The sequence below is a fragment of the Lagenorhynchus albirostris genome, chromosome 18 (assembly GCF_949774975.1).
Source record: "Lagenorhynchus albirostris chromosome 18, mLagAlb1.1, whole genome shotgun sequence".
NCBI lineage: Eukaryota > Metazoa > Chordata > Mammalia > Artiodactyla > Delphinidae > Lagenorhynchus > Lagenorhynchus albirostris.
The window spans coordinates 12,550,803-12,563,575 of NC_083112.1; the positions used below are offsets into that span (position 1 = coordinate 12,550,803).

The 12,773-nt window shown below is 42.4% G+C and overlaps 1 protein-coding gene across 1 annotated transcript in view; it reads right to left on the reverse strand.

The window, feature by feature from the left end:
* SMAD9 (SMAD family member 9) overlaps positions 1-12,773 on the reverse strand; it is a 63,480-nt gene that overhangs the window by 18,462 nt on the left and 32,245 nt on the right. The window contains exons 2-3 of the mRNA XM_060129144.1: positions 7,770-8,405; positions 2,271-2,528 (exon numbers count right to left, since the gene is read on the reverse strand). Coding sequence (XP_059985127.1) covers positions 2,271-2,528; positions 7,770-8,181 — 670 coding nt within the window. The 5' untranslated portion in view covers positions 8,182-8,405. The remainder of the gene's footprint in view (positions 1-2,270; positions 2,529-7,769; positions 8,406-12,773) is intronic.

Genomic DNA, 12,773 nt, shown 5'->3' on the forward strand with positions numbered 1-12,773 from the left:
CGGCATTATAAGGTGGGGGTGGTGTGTCAACTAAAAGAAAGCAGTAAAACAAAGGAACATCAAACTGATAGACTACACAAGGACAGCTTGAGTCAACCCTTTCTGCCGCTAAACTCCTGGCTTTGGTGGACAGTGTCACTGCTACAGAGAGACCACTAATGTAAGGGGGCCATTCTACGGTGACACTGGGACAGTCCTCCAGGAGAAACTGGTTGTCCTGAGGCCCTCACTAGAGGGTTGATTCGCTGTCCCTCTGACTTATGAGTTATTATTGGGTTCAAATGACTTCATGATGGGACCTTCAAATCTAGGAGCTATTCTCCTAGCTTTTCTCTATAGTCTGTTACCTGGCTTTCAAAACAGAGAACGCTAAACCTTCTTTGAAGTGAATTTAATTTTCAGTTCCTCTGGTGCCATGGATTGTACAATGGCCAAAGGGAAACTCTGACTCAACACAGTTCAAAATATGGCCCCCAAAACACAGAATGGCTGAAACCTGATTATAAGCTTGTGCCCAAGGCATGCTAAGAAGGGCTCTTCTCCCCAGATATCAGTTTTATGATCAGATGATCATAATTAGGCAAATGGTATGCATTCAGTTGATAACATGTTATCAGAAATTAATTCAAGACAATAAAAACTCCTGAGGCAGAAAGTAAACTCTTTATCAAGGACCTCAGAACAAATGATTCCTTCTGTTCACATTCCTCATGTCGGTTCAGAGTGGTCTTGTTATGTTAGCAGTGGAGTTCAATGGCATTAACTCCACTGCTTTTGTTGAACTGAATTGTCCATCCAAGTAGTTCTCACACTTAAGTGGGCATAAAAATCGTCAGTGGAACCTGTTAAAATGCAGATTCCTGGGCCCACCCCCCGAAATTGTGAGTCAGTAGATCAGTGGCTGGATGCAGCCATGCAGGTTTTAACAGGCATTGCTGATGATTCTAATGCACGTGGTCCATGGACCACACCGCAGTGCCAGTGATAAGGCATTTCCCTAAGAGAAAATGAACTATGACCCTGGTGCAAAAGTTATAAAGGGGACCCTTTTGTAAGTCCTTGAGTCAATCTATCTACAAAATTAAGGGGCTGAACGTAGAGTTCATATGACCCATCAGTTCCATTCCTAGGTATGTACCCAAAGGAAGTAAAAGCAGGGACTCGAACAAATACTTGAACATCAATGTTCATAGCAACATTACTCACAAGAGCCGAAGGTAGAAACAACCCAAATATCCATCACCCAATGAATGGATATTTTTAAAATGTGGTATATCCATACAATGGACGATTGTTCAGTTACAAAAATGGAGTAACCGATACTGCTACAATGTGGATGGACTGTGAAAAACACCGTGCTAAGTGAAATAAGTCAGACACAAAAATCCCCACAAATATTGTATGGTTCCATTTATATAAGGTACCTAGAATAGGCAAATCCACAGAGGCAGAAAGTAGATAAAAGCTTACCAGGGGCTAGAGGAAGACGTAATGGGGACCTACTGCTTAACAGGCACAGAGTTTCTGTTTGGGGTGATGAAAAAATTTTGGAAATAGACCGTGGTGATGGTTGCACAACAGTGTGAATGTACTTAATGCCACTGGATTGTACAGGGATAAATTGGAAAATTGGGATTGACATATACACACTACTATATATAAAATAGGTAACCTCCTGTATAGCACAGGGAATGCTACTCCATACTCTGTAATGGCCTATATGGGAAAAGAATCTAAAAAAAGAGTGGATATATGTACATGTATAACTGATTCACTTTGCTGTACAACTGAAACTAACACAACACTGTAAATCAATTATACCCCAATAAAATTTTTTTAAAAAAAGAAAGAAATTGGGGCTTCCCTGGTGGCGCAGTGGTTGAGAGCCGCCTGCCGATGCACGGGACGCGGGTTCGTGCCCCGGGCCGGGAAGATCCCACATGCCGCGGAGCGGCTGGGCCCGTGAGCCGTGGCCGCTGAGCCTGCGCGTCCGGAGCCTGTGCTCCGCGATGGGAGGGGCCACAACAGTGAGAGGCCCACGTACCGCAAAAACAAACAAACAAAAAAAAAAAAAAGAAGAAAAAAAGAAAGAAATTGATAACTGCTCCAAAATGGGTAGAGTCCTGATCTGGTTAGAGGGTGGGCAGGGTCCAACGGCCCGCAGGAAACTGCTGTGTGAACTGCAAGTGGCAGCGCTGGTTTTTACGATGGCCCCGCCTACACAACCGTGTAGGGTACTCGTATCCCGGGAGACCGAGGCTTTCACTGACCTGAGTGCTGGAAGGGGCTCTCCGGCTCGGAAGGGCTTCCCGGGGAGTGAGGGTAGCCAGCTGTGCACGGGGACTGCGGGAACGGGGGCCCGGGCGACGGAGGGAAGGCCGGGCACGGAGGCTGCTGGAAGGAGTCGGGGTAGGTGGCGTTGTGCGGCATGAGCGGCTCGCTGTGCAGGGACGCGCTGCGGAACTTGGCCAGGAGGCTCAGCTGCGGGTTATACTCGCTGTGTCTGGGCACGAGCACGGGAGGCAGAACTGGGGGGAGGAAGGAACCGGTATGTTAGAACCTCGGCTCACCCGCCCAAAGGAGAGTGGAGGCGGGCTGCTCTTCGTCTATCCATTTTTGGGTGACAAACTCCTGTTTTTCCTTTGGGAACTACCTGTCCACCATTCTGTGTGCTCATCGTGACATTGTCCACGAAGGTCCCATCTCCCCCTCAAAAGACAGCTTGGGAATCAAGCTGAAGCAATGGTTTCTCTCCTCGCAGCCAATTAACGAAAAGTTTAGCGGAGAATCGTTCTGATATCAGCGCTCTAAAAATTGCCTACTCATTCCCATCGCAGAAATGACTAGAGCTGCCCTATTACCTGGCCTTCTGGAGACCTGACTGTTCACTGCTTCCTTTGATTCTGCCAATAAAGCGGTTTTTTGTTTGTTTGTTTGTTTAGTGCAAAATCGGTTTCTATTGCTCACAATGAAACCCCAAGTCATGCCCAGAATATTTTTACTTCAGAAACCACAGTGAATTACTTAGATGACCAGCCTAAATTTTTAGGCTCCGTACGGCTGCTTAAGTAAAAACATTCTACTTGCCTTTAGCAGAAAGGCTTAAAGGTAACTAAAAGTTATAAAGTAAAAGATAAACAGTGAGTAGTAACAAAAGTGAATAAGTAGAAGATAAGCAGTAACAGAGAACTTATAGATAAAGTCTGTTCATTTTAGTATGTTTCCTTCTGGGTTCCATACTTTAAAAAGAACAGTTCGCTCCTGATTCTATACAAAAACAGGAACAGATGCAATTCTCAAGGGCAAGCATTGTCCAGGCATTCCTAGCTCCTACTGACTTCTAAAGTGTCCCAAGGCTTGGCAGAAATAAGCTATTCCATGAAGTATTGTTGAGGGGTGACCTGGCACCAGCATAAGTTCCAGAAAGAGAAGCAGGGAAAACACAGGGACGAAGTGATCAAAGAAATAATAGGCAAAAACGTCTCGGAGCTAAAGAAGGATCTATGTCATCAGATTGAAAAGAGCCACAGAGTATACAGCCTAATTAATGAAAAAAGATCCAGACCTAGTCATACCATCTTGAATTTCAAACACCTAAGGACAAACTGAATATTCTAAAAGCTCCCAGAAGATCACCTCAAAGTCACCTACAAGGACATGAGAAACTGATTTATTACTTCCCATCACCGATGCTGGACAGTAGAAGGCAATGGATCAATGCTCTTCTAAGGGGGAATAATTCTTACCCCCAAATCCCACAATGGAAACAAATAGAATAGCCAAAAGAATAATATAATTAATATTATATTAACTTATATAATAATATAATAGAAACCAAAATATAGGTTGAGAAGAGGAAGAAAGGAAAAAGGTAATATAAATTAGCTAAATCTTCATCTTTTATGTTAGAGTCAATGAAATTAGCTAAAAGTGATAAATTTGGAAACATGTATATTATCTAGAGTTATCTTCATATTTTTTTAGTAATAATGGAGAGAACTAGCAAAAGAACCAAGCCAGAATGATTAAAAGAGCTTGCTTCTGGAAATGGCTGAGGTAGCACTTGTTTCAAATCACACTATGGATTTGTTATCACATGCAAGTATCAATAAAAACTTTCATAGAAAGTAAATGTTTTGGAGTAAACAGACAACAATTACAATACAATAACATCCATCACGAAGTCCACCATTTACCCACTATCATACACTTATCTCTTCTTAACAAGCAATAATTTTCAGTTCTACAGGTAGAATATAAACTCCAACAGGTAGATGAAAAGTTTTAAGTGAAACCACTACAGATATGAGGGTGGCAGAGAAACAATGATTTCTTCCTCCTTCAAAAGCCAGTATTTGTATATGCCTTATGACATGACAGAACAAATACTCAACATCACCGTGCAAAAATAACCTGGATGATAAGCCATTCAATTTCCTTTTATGTAATCCATGAATATACAGGCATACAAAAATGCCTTGCCTCATGAATACTCTGAAAGTGAGGGGCTGACATAGTAAATGACATATGACTTCTTTTCCAGTGATGCTTCTTGATCACAGTGTTAACAAAGGTCAAATAAACACTCATTTTTCTCTTTTGGATGAAGAATTCAGATACTCACTGTGACTTCAGTTCTAATGTAAGATATCTACGGTGTATTCTTAACATTGATAAACAGACTCCCTCATATCTGAATGCAGAGACTTTCACTCCACCGTGGCCTGCAGGTCTGAGGCACCAAAAGAAAAGAAAGGATGCATTTTTCTTTATTGAGGCAAATATCTTGATAATGTATTTCTATCATCTGGGTAAAACCAAAGGCAGTGAAGATTTGTAAGGAAAACTGATGGTATCATCCTGGTTGTAATTCAGCCTGACGAGCTCAGTTTACCTTAGGTTTGCACTGATCATATTTGTAAATACTTTCACTCAAAACACAGCTGTCTTAGCCCCTTAGGGCTGCTATAGCAGGTATACCATAGACTGGGAAGCTTATAAACAACAGAAATTTATTTCTCACAGTTCCAGAGGCTGGGCAGTCCAAGACAGGGGTACAGCCTGGTCAGGTTCTGGGGAGAGCCCTCTTCTGGGTTGCAGGCTGGCTTCTTCTCACTGTGTCCTCACACAGTAGGAAGGGAATGGGGTCTCTCTGGGGCCTCTTTTATAAGGACACTAATCCCACTCATGGGGGTCTAGCCTCATGACCTAGTCATCTAAAGGCCCCGCCTCTTAATAATATCACCTTGGGCATGAGGTTCTCAACACATGAATTTGGGGGGGGACACAGACATTCAATCTATAGTAATAGCTATTTCTAATTACTCAATTCTATTTCTGCATCACAACTGCTGCTTGCAAATATGACCTAGTGAGCTTACAGACACTGGTCTCAATGTGATGCCACCTTTTAAATACCACACTATCTAAGCATTACCCTGGGGGCAGATAATGGAAGGAGTTACTGCGTATAAGGAAATGCAGAGCAAAGCTGAGAAAAGCTTTTGTATCTTTTTCAAAAGTCATGTGGTCTGATAGAGTGTGGGCATTTTACACGGAGGAGAAATTATACTCCTGAAATAACCTCCAGTTGCATGAAGAAAAATCATTATGAGCCATGAAAACATTTTTGCACAGCTTCTACCAGACGCAAGGCACACAAAGTGAGGTCTGAGGACTGGTGAGACTTTACCAGCTGCTGGGTACCAGTCCGTGGAAATACAAGTACTGAAACTGAGAGTCTGTGTTTAGAAACTTTAATAGCCACTTGACAGAGTAATTTTATATCTGTTGAAATGAATAGTAAAAAATATTGAGCTTGTATTTTGTAAGTCTTTCAAAAGTTTTATCTGCCTAGTAATTCATTTGTATTGTAAAAATACTGATATTTGAGGGATTGGAAATTTTTTTAAAAACTGGTCCTTCACTACAGATAGTTTGAAAAGCACTAAAATTGATTATTTAAGTGGTTGTGTGAGTGTAAACAAAATCAGAATTCAGCCTTCAAGGTTCCTAAAACGGGTGGTCAAAAGATGAGAGATTTCAAAGGCAAAACTTCAGCTTTATGATAATCAGGGACCCAGCAAACTTGGTGCACATTAGCATCTTCATTGTTCTCAAAATACTGACTTTAAGCACGGCCAGAAAGCTAGATGTAAAATATGCCTTTTTCTATTAAAAGATCAAAGTTAGGAATTGAAAAAAAAAAGGTATAGCTTAAACATTACCTTAAAATCAATACAATCTTTGCCCATCTTTCATTTTTGAAACTCAAACCTAAAATATGATGATATGAAATCTACCTGCCCTATAAAAACATTCACACTATCATTCCTGAAAGAACCTCACATAATATGAAAACATGAAATAATCCTTTAAAATTAGGGTTTCAAGTGTTCAAAAGGAAAGCCAGATACATTTTACAAGATACTTCTTACAAGACACATTTTATAACTACATTACTCAGGAAGAGAAAAATGATTTCTTGATAAATATTTTTCATGGGATGTATTCTGAATGCTTAATATAATTCAAATCTTAGAAACAAAAGGGAAATCAAGTCATTTCTGTCATAAACTCATTGATGACATTTTTTTAAAGTAGGCAAAGATAGCTCAGAGAGAAGCAGGAAAGAAGAGGAGAAAGCAAAGACCTACACGGTCCAGGGGAAAGCACACCACATTCACCAGGAATGTGGGCCTTTCTCATCACAGTCTCACCCTGTATCCGGAGTGATGTGACCATGAGAAGCATCCACGTTCAGGCAGGTGACTTCCTTAACAACAGTTTAACAGCATGATAGTGGGATTTGGGAGCCTGAAAGGTCACCTCACTAAGACTGCTATAGGCTGGGCATGACTTAGCCAGGACGGCTGCAAGGTTAACTGAGCCTGGGAGGGGGCCAGGAGGCAGGCTGGACTCCCCCCACTACCTGCCTTCCTACCTAGAAGTGCCTCGTAATGGTCATGGGCCAGTTCCCAGAGTGCACGTGCCAGCCCTTTGGTCTCCTGGAATGGGGCAGATGGCCAGTCAGGGAGAGGAAGCTCCCACAAAAACTGTATCCATCAAGCCATAGGAACACTCCATCCAAAGAGAAATGTAGTCAAATTGTTACAGCCAGTGTGAAGGAATGAAGAGCAACACCAGCCTTCTCCAAAAGGGTGTGTGTGTGTGTGTGTGTGTGTGTGTGTGTGTGAAATACAGGTACACACACACACATGTGTGTGAAGAGTTTTAGGAACAACACCTTCCTATATTTAAAGCCATATTTAAGAACAGCCACCAATCTCCCCTAACCGCCACTATGTTCAGTCTTGGAAGGGTTCCCAGCAACTCTTTCACTGGCTGTTTTCAGACCCAGGTAGGAGATATCTCCACTTACTTGAGCTTGGGGAAAGTGCAGCCCGTTTAGCTCAGCACAGTTGAGTGCAGCAAAGGGGGCTGGGGAGGAGGATGTTTATTTTCTTCCAGTTGATCATGTCGAGGCGATATTAAGAGCTTTCAAGAACTGGATGATGACTCCAAAATGCATCAAAATAAAACTGCATTTTTCAAAATCACACAAAGCTTACACGTATACTGAAATGAAAATATCTTCTGTCTAGATTGTTCTGACTACAGAATTTGGATCAGTTCCTGCAAATCGAACCTCCCTCTCTTCTCTCCCTCTCTCGCGGGAAGGGGGGTCCTTCTCCTACCAGTGCCCCATGTTCTCCACCAACTGAGACACACCCTCTTACCTCTTACAATGAACCATGAAGGAAACCCACCTGGCGTCTCCACACGGCGGTAGTGGTAGGGGTTGATGCACACCTCTTTCTGCTTGGAGCCAAATGGGAACTCACAGCACTCCAGTGGCTTCAATTCATGGTGAGACTGGAGATCGGGCCAACGCCACACTCGGCAGTAAATGACGTGGGGCAAACCCTTGCGGTGAGACACCTGCAGCCGCCCGTCCAGGGAGCGGGGAATCGTCACACACTTGCTGGGTTGCCCTGGGCAGCTGAGCGCCCTCTCCAGCTCATCCATGGCTCCTTTCTTCTTCTTTAACTTCTTCACTAATGAGTCCACCGCCTTCTCTGCCCACTTTTCCTCTTCATCTCCTTGCTTCCAGCCGAGCAGTCTCTTCACTGCTGGGCTGGTGAAGGAGAAGAGGGAGCTGATGGGGGTGCTGGAGTGCATAAGAGAGGGACCACAGGCGTCCAGTGCAAACAGGAGCTGGACCCAAGGCCCTTCACTGCCTGCAGGGCCCGAGTGAAGTGAGCAAGGACGCCTCCCGGGATGTCATAGGTACCAACTCTCCAGGGACGTCATAGGTCTTCCCTTTCTTTTGGAAGTAACTGTGACCAATGCGGGCTGGAAAGGGGGTTGACTTTCTCCTAAGCCCTGGGATGGGCTGGCCAACTCTGAAAAACACAAAATAAGACTTCAGTGAACTTAATCAGGATAATTTTCAGAAAAGGTTAAAAGTTGGATGTAAGAGGGAAAATATTCTTCAAATGTTCTAGACTTGAAAACTCTCAGTCACCTTTGACTCTTCCCTCTCCTTTATTCCCTATATCCAAGCCTTGGTAATTCTGCCTTCGAAATGTCTTTCAGATTTTGAAGCTTTCTTTCCATTTCCGCATATCTGAGCCCTGCCCCACCGCACCACCCACCTTGATCACTGCAACACCTCTGAAGGAGCTCCTCTCTTCCAATTCTAATCCATGTACTACCAAATACAATTTTTAACATGCCATTTTCCTACTTGAGAAATTACAGTGGCTCCATGGTTTCCCAAGTATAAATGTCTCTGCTTGGGTTTCTAGGGTCTTTTCTCAACATGCTCATGCCTCTTCTTTTCGAATTTATAGTTTGCACAAGTGATCCATCTTCACTGTACAAAAGATATAAAAATGAAAAATAAAAAATTAGGACCACTGATCATCTCACCACTCATATATTCTTCCAAACTACTTTATAGGATAGTGGTTCTCAAAATGTGACCCAAGGACCCCTGGGAGTCCCAGAGTCCCTTTCAGTGGGCTGTGAAGCCCTCTCTTTTCCAACTACACATCTGTGTGCGCTAGATTTTCCCCATGTACTTCGACCCAAACAACAGATCACAACAGACTGTATTCAGGAGAAGATGTGAGAATCCAAGTGTCGTATAGTAAACCAGGCATTAAACAGATGTGCAGAAATATAAAACAATAGCACTCTTTTCACTATTTGGGGGTAAAATCTAGTTTTTTCAAAAAAAAGTTTATGTTACTATATAATGAGTTTATTGTTGTCTTTAATGAGTCAGTAAATTTTATAAGCTTCTCAGTTTTAATTACTAAAATGGTAAAAAAAAAAAAAAGATATGAGCCACATCAGCAAAGGTTCTTTGGAGTTCTCAATAATTCTTAAAAGTAGAAAGGGTTATGGGACTTCCCTTATGGTCCAGTGGGTAAGACTCTGCACTCCCAATGCAGGGGGCCCAGGTTTGATCCCTGGTAGGGGAACTAGATCTCACATGCATGCTGCAACTAAGATCCCTCGTGCCACAACAAAGACCCAGCACAGCCTAAATAAATAAATCTTTAAAAAAAAAAATAGAAAGGGGTCATAAGACCAGAAAGTTCTAGAAGTTACACATAGTCACATACATAAACGCGTACACAAAAAAGTACTGCTGTCACATTTGTTATTCTCCCTGAAAATCAGCTGAATTCTTCTTTGCCCTCTCATCCAAAGGAGACATTCTTTCCCAGTTATTCAACAGTCCCATTTAAATTTCCTGAGGTAGAACTGCATTTCCTCTTCTGTGAAATAGCTGGCTTAAACAAAACTCTCTCCTTCTTCCAGATTTTAGAAACCAGCTCCCCTGTTAATGTTTAAAGTAGCTGCTGGTAATATTTTGGAGAAAGCTGACTCATTTTAGCATCTTGGAATCAATCTAGCTCAGAATCTCCAACAATAGCTCATTTAAATATGAATTAAACATAATTTTCTCCTTTGCTTCCCTGGGGGGAAAGCTGCACCTTTCTGAGTACAATTACATGCACATCTTGAACAAAGGCGCTATCACAACGCCTGCTCTTGTGATAGCCATCAGGCAGCTCTGTGAAGAAGATGGTCGTTACACAAAAATTGGTGACATTCTATAAATACGAAGCAACACATACATCGCTTTATTCCTTGTATAGACTTTAGTTAGCACTGTATGGAGAAAGGTAAAGAAAAGGAGACGTTAAGCGCTTGATAGCTGTTCTTTTTCTCTTGGCAGTTTGACTTACACTCAGTTTTATTTGGAAAGGTTGATTTTGTGGCTTAACAATCATGAATTTATAAAATATAGTTAAGACACTGTGTTCAAGCTCTGTTTACTTAATCGAGACAGGCTGCATTAAAGCAATGGTTGAAGAGGGTCAGGAGCTCTAAAGAGGAGAAGGAACACAACACAGAATAACCTGAACCCCCAAAGAGCTTTGAATTCTGCTTAGTTTTACATAGGATTTGTTATTAGTAAATTGTGGCATAAATCTGTAAACTCAGGTCAGCAGTAGAAAACAGCTATTTATAAAGATGTTCAGCAGAGTTAAACGAAATATATGTTTTAAAAAACTTTTGCTCCATGAAACAAATCACAGTTCTCTAAACCAGGGTTTGCTGCTGCTGCTGTCGTTTTAACTGTGGGTTCCTATCTATTAATGGCCTGGGAAATCAACTTACTGGAACACATAGCTTTTGTAAAAACAACAAAGTAGACCATATTGCAGGGCAGCTGACAAAGAAAGAAAAGGCATTATTCCATTTAAATGTTTCATTCAGAGGTAGGTGTTCTGTGTGTGTCTGTGTGCGAGTGTGTGTTTGTGTGTGTACATGTGCATGTGTCGAGGGTCACCAAGCAAAGTTTGTTTGTTGTTGTGGGTTACAGTCAAAAAATGTTTGAAGGGGCTTCCCTGGTGGCGCGGTGGTTGCGAGTCTGCCTGCTGATGCAGGGGACATGGGTTCGTGCCCTGGTCTGGGAAGATCCCACATACCATGGAGTGGCTGGGCCCGGGAGCCATGGCCGCTGAGCCTGCGCGTCCGGAGCCTGTGCTCCGCAATGGGAGAGGCCACAACAGTGAGAGGCCCACGTACCACAAAAAAAAAAAAAAAAAAATGTTTGAAAAGCATTATCCCTAAACCATACATTTCCTCAAACCATGTCTGTTTGAGGTTCACCCTGATGAGTGACTTTCAGGGGCCACTGTCCCTCCTCGTCCCCTGGGGAAATCTTAACTAGTCAAGAATCTGGGATCTGGGAACCCTGGCGCTGCAGTCTGATCTCTCTGCCGCATTTCAAATCTTTATGAGCCTCACCGTGGCTCCTGAACTATGATTTTACTGCTGCAAGACACAGCTCCTGTCCCATCACACAGAGCCCTTGCGTTGGGGAGGCCCCAGAGAGTCAAACTTAGAATCTCAGAGTAATAGGTCAAATTTGTAATAGTGACCACTGGATAGGGAAGGAAAAGAATACAAAATATCAAAAAGTTACAGTCTTGGGCTTCCCTGGTGGCGCAGTGGTGGAGAGTCCGCCTGCCGATGCAGGGGACACGGGTTCGTGCTCCAGTCCGGGAAGATCCCACATGCCGCGGAGCGGCTGGGCCCGTGAGCCATGGCCGCTGAGCCTGCGCATCCGGAGCCTGTGCTCCACAACGGGAGAGGCCACAACAGTGGGAGGTCCGCGTACCGCAAAAAGAAAAAAAAAAAAAGTTACAGTCTTAAGGAATTAAATTTAATATCTTGTTAAAACCTATACTGGAAAAGAATCTGGAAAATATACATAGTACATATAAAGTAATATATATAGTGTGCATATATATATATGTATAAGTGAATCACTTTGCTGTATACCTGAAACTAACACAATATTGTAAATCAAATATACTTTAATAAAAAATTTTAATAAAAACACAAAGTAAATTACAAATGCATATATTTAGGTCCTGTAAAAAAAAGTTAAGGTTTAGTAAAGCTGACTGGATCCACAGATGTTCAAAATATGATTCTCTATACTTGTTTGATATATTTTTTAATAGAAAAACTAAATGTAAAAATAAAAAAAAGCATCAAACTTGGAATCTCACTGACACTAAGGCTTCCGGTTCTCGTCAATGTTAATAGTTCTTATTTGTCCAGGGATGCGGTTTAAGGTTCACAAAGGTTATCCTCCCATTCTCATTACTATAATGTTTATTATTATTATTATTAATTTTTATTGGCGCATGGTTGCTTTACAACGTTGTGCTAGCCTCCACTGCACAACAAAATGAATCAGCCATACAGATACAGATATCCCCTCCCTTTTGGACTTCCCTCCCATTTAGGTCACCACAGTGCATTAGGTAGAGTTCCCTGTGCTATATGGTATGTTCCCATCAGTTGTCTATTTTATACATAGTATCAAACATTCCTATAATGTTTTAGCCACTAGTAGAACAAAGGGTCCCCGTTTATCGTCAGCCAGTCATCACAATGACAGCGACAGTGTAGGGCCCCCACCTCGCCCGTTTGTTCAGTCGTGTCCACCTGGTTCGGAATGGCTTTCCATCCTCAGATAATTTAGGTTCCTGTAGACTATGTGCTCTAACCTAGCATGACGTTCTGAAAACACCACTGGCCAGGGCTCACCGTAATAATTAGCACAGAGCACCCCCTGGGGGGGGGTCATTGTAAAACTCACAAAAATAGGAAGGGGGGTGGTGTTACTCATGCTGGTCATTACTCCATTCCTATAAAGCACAAAGAAGAATGAA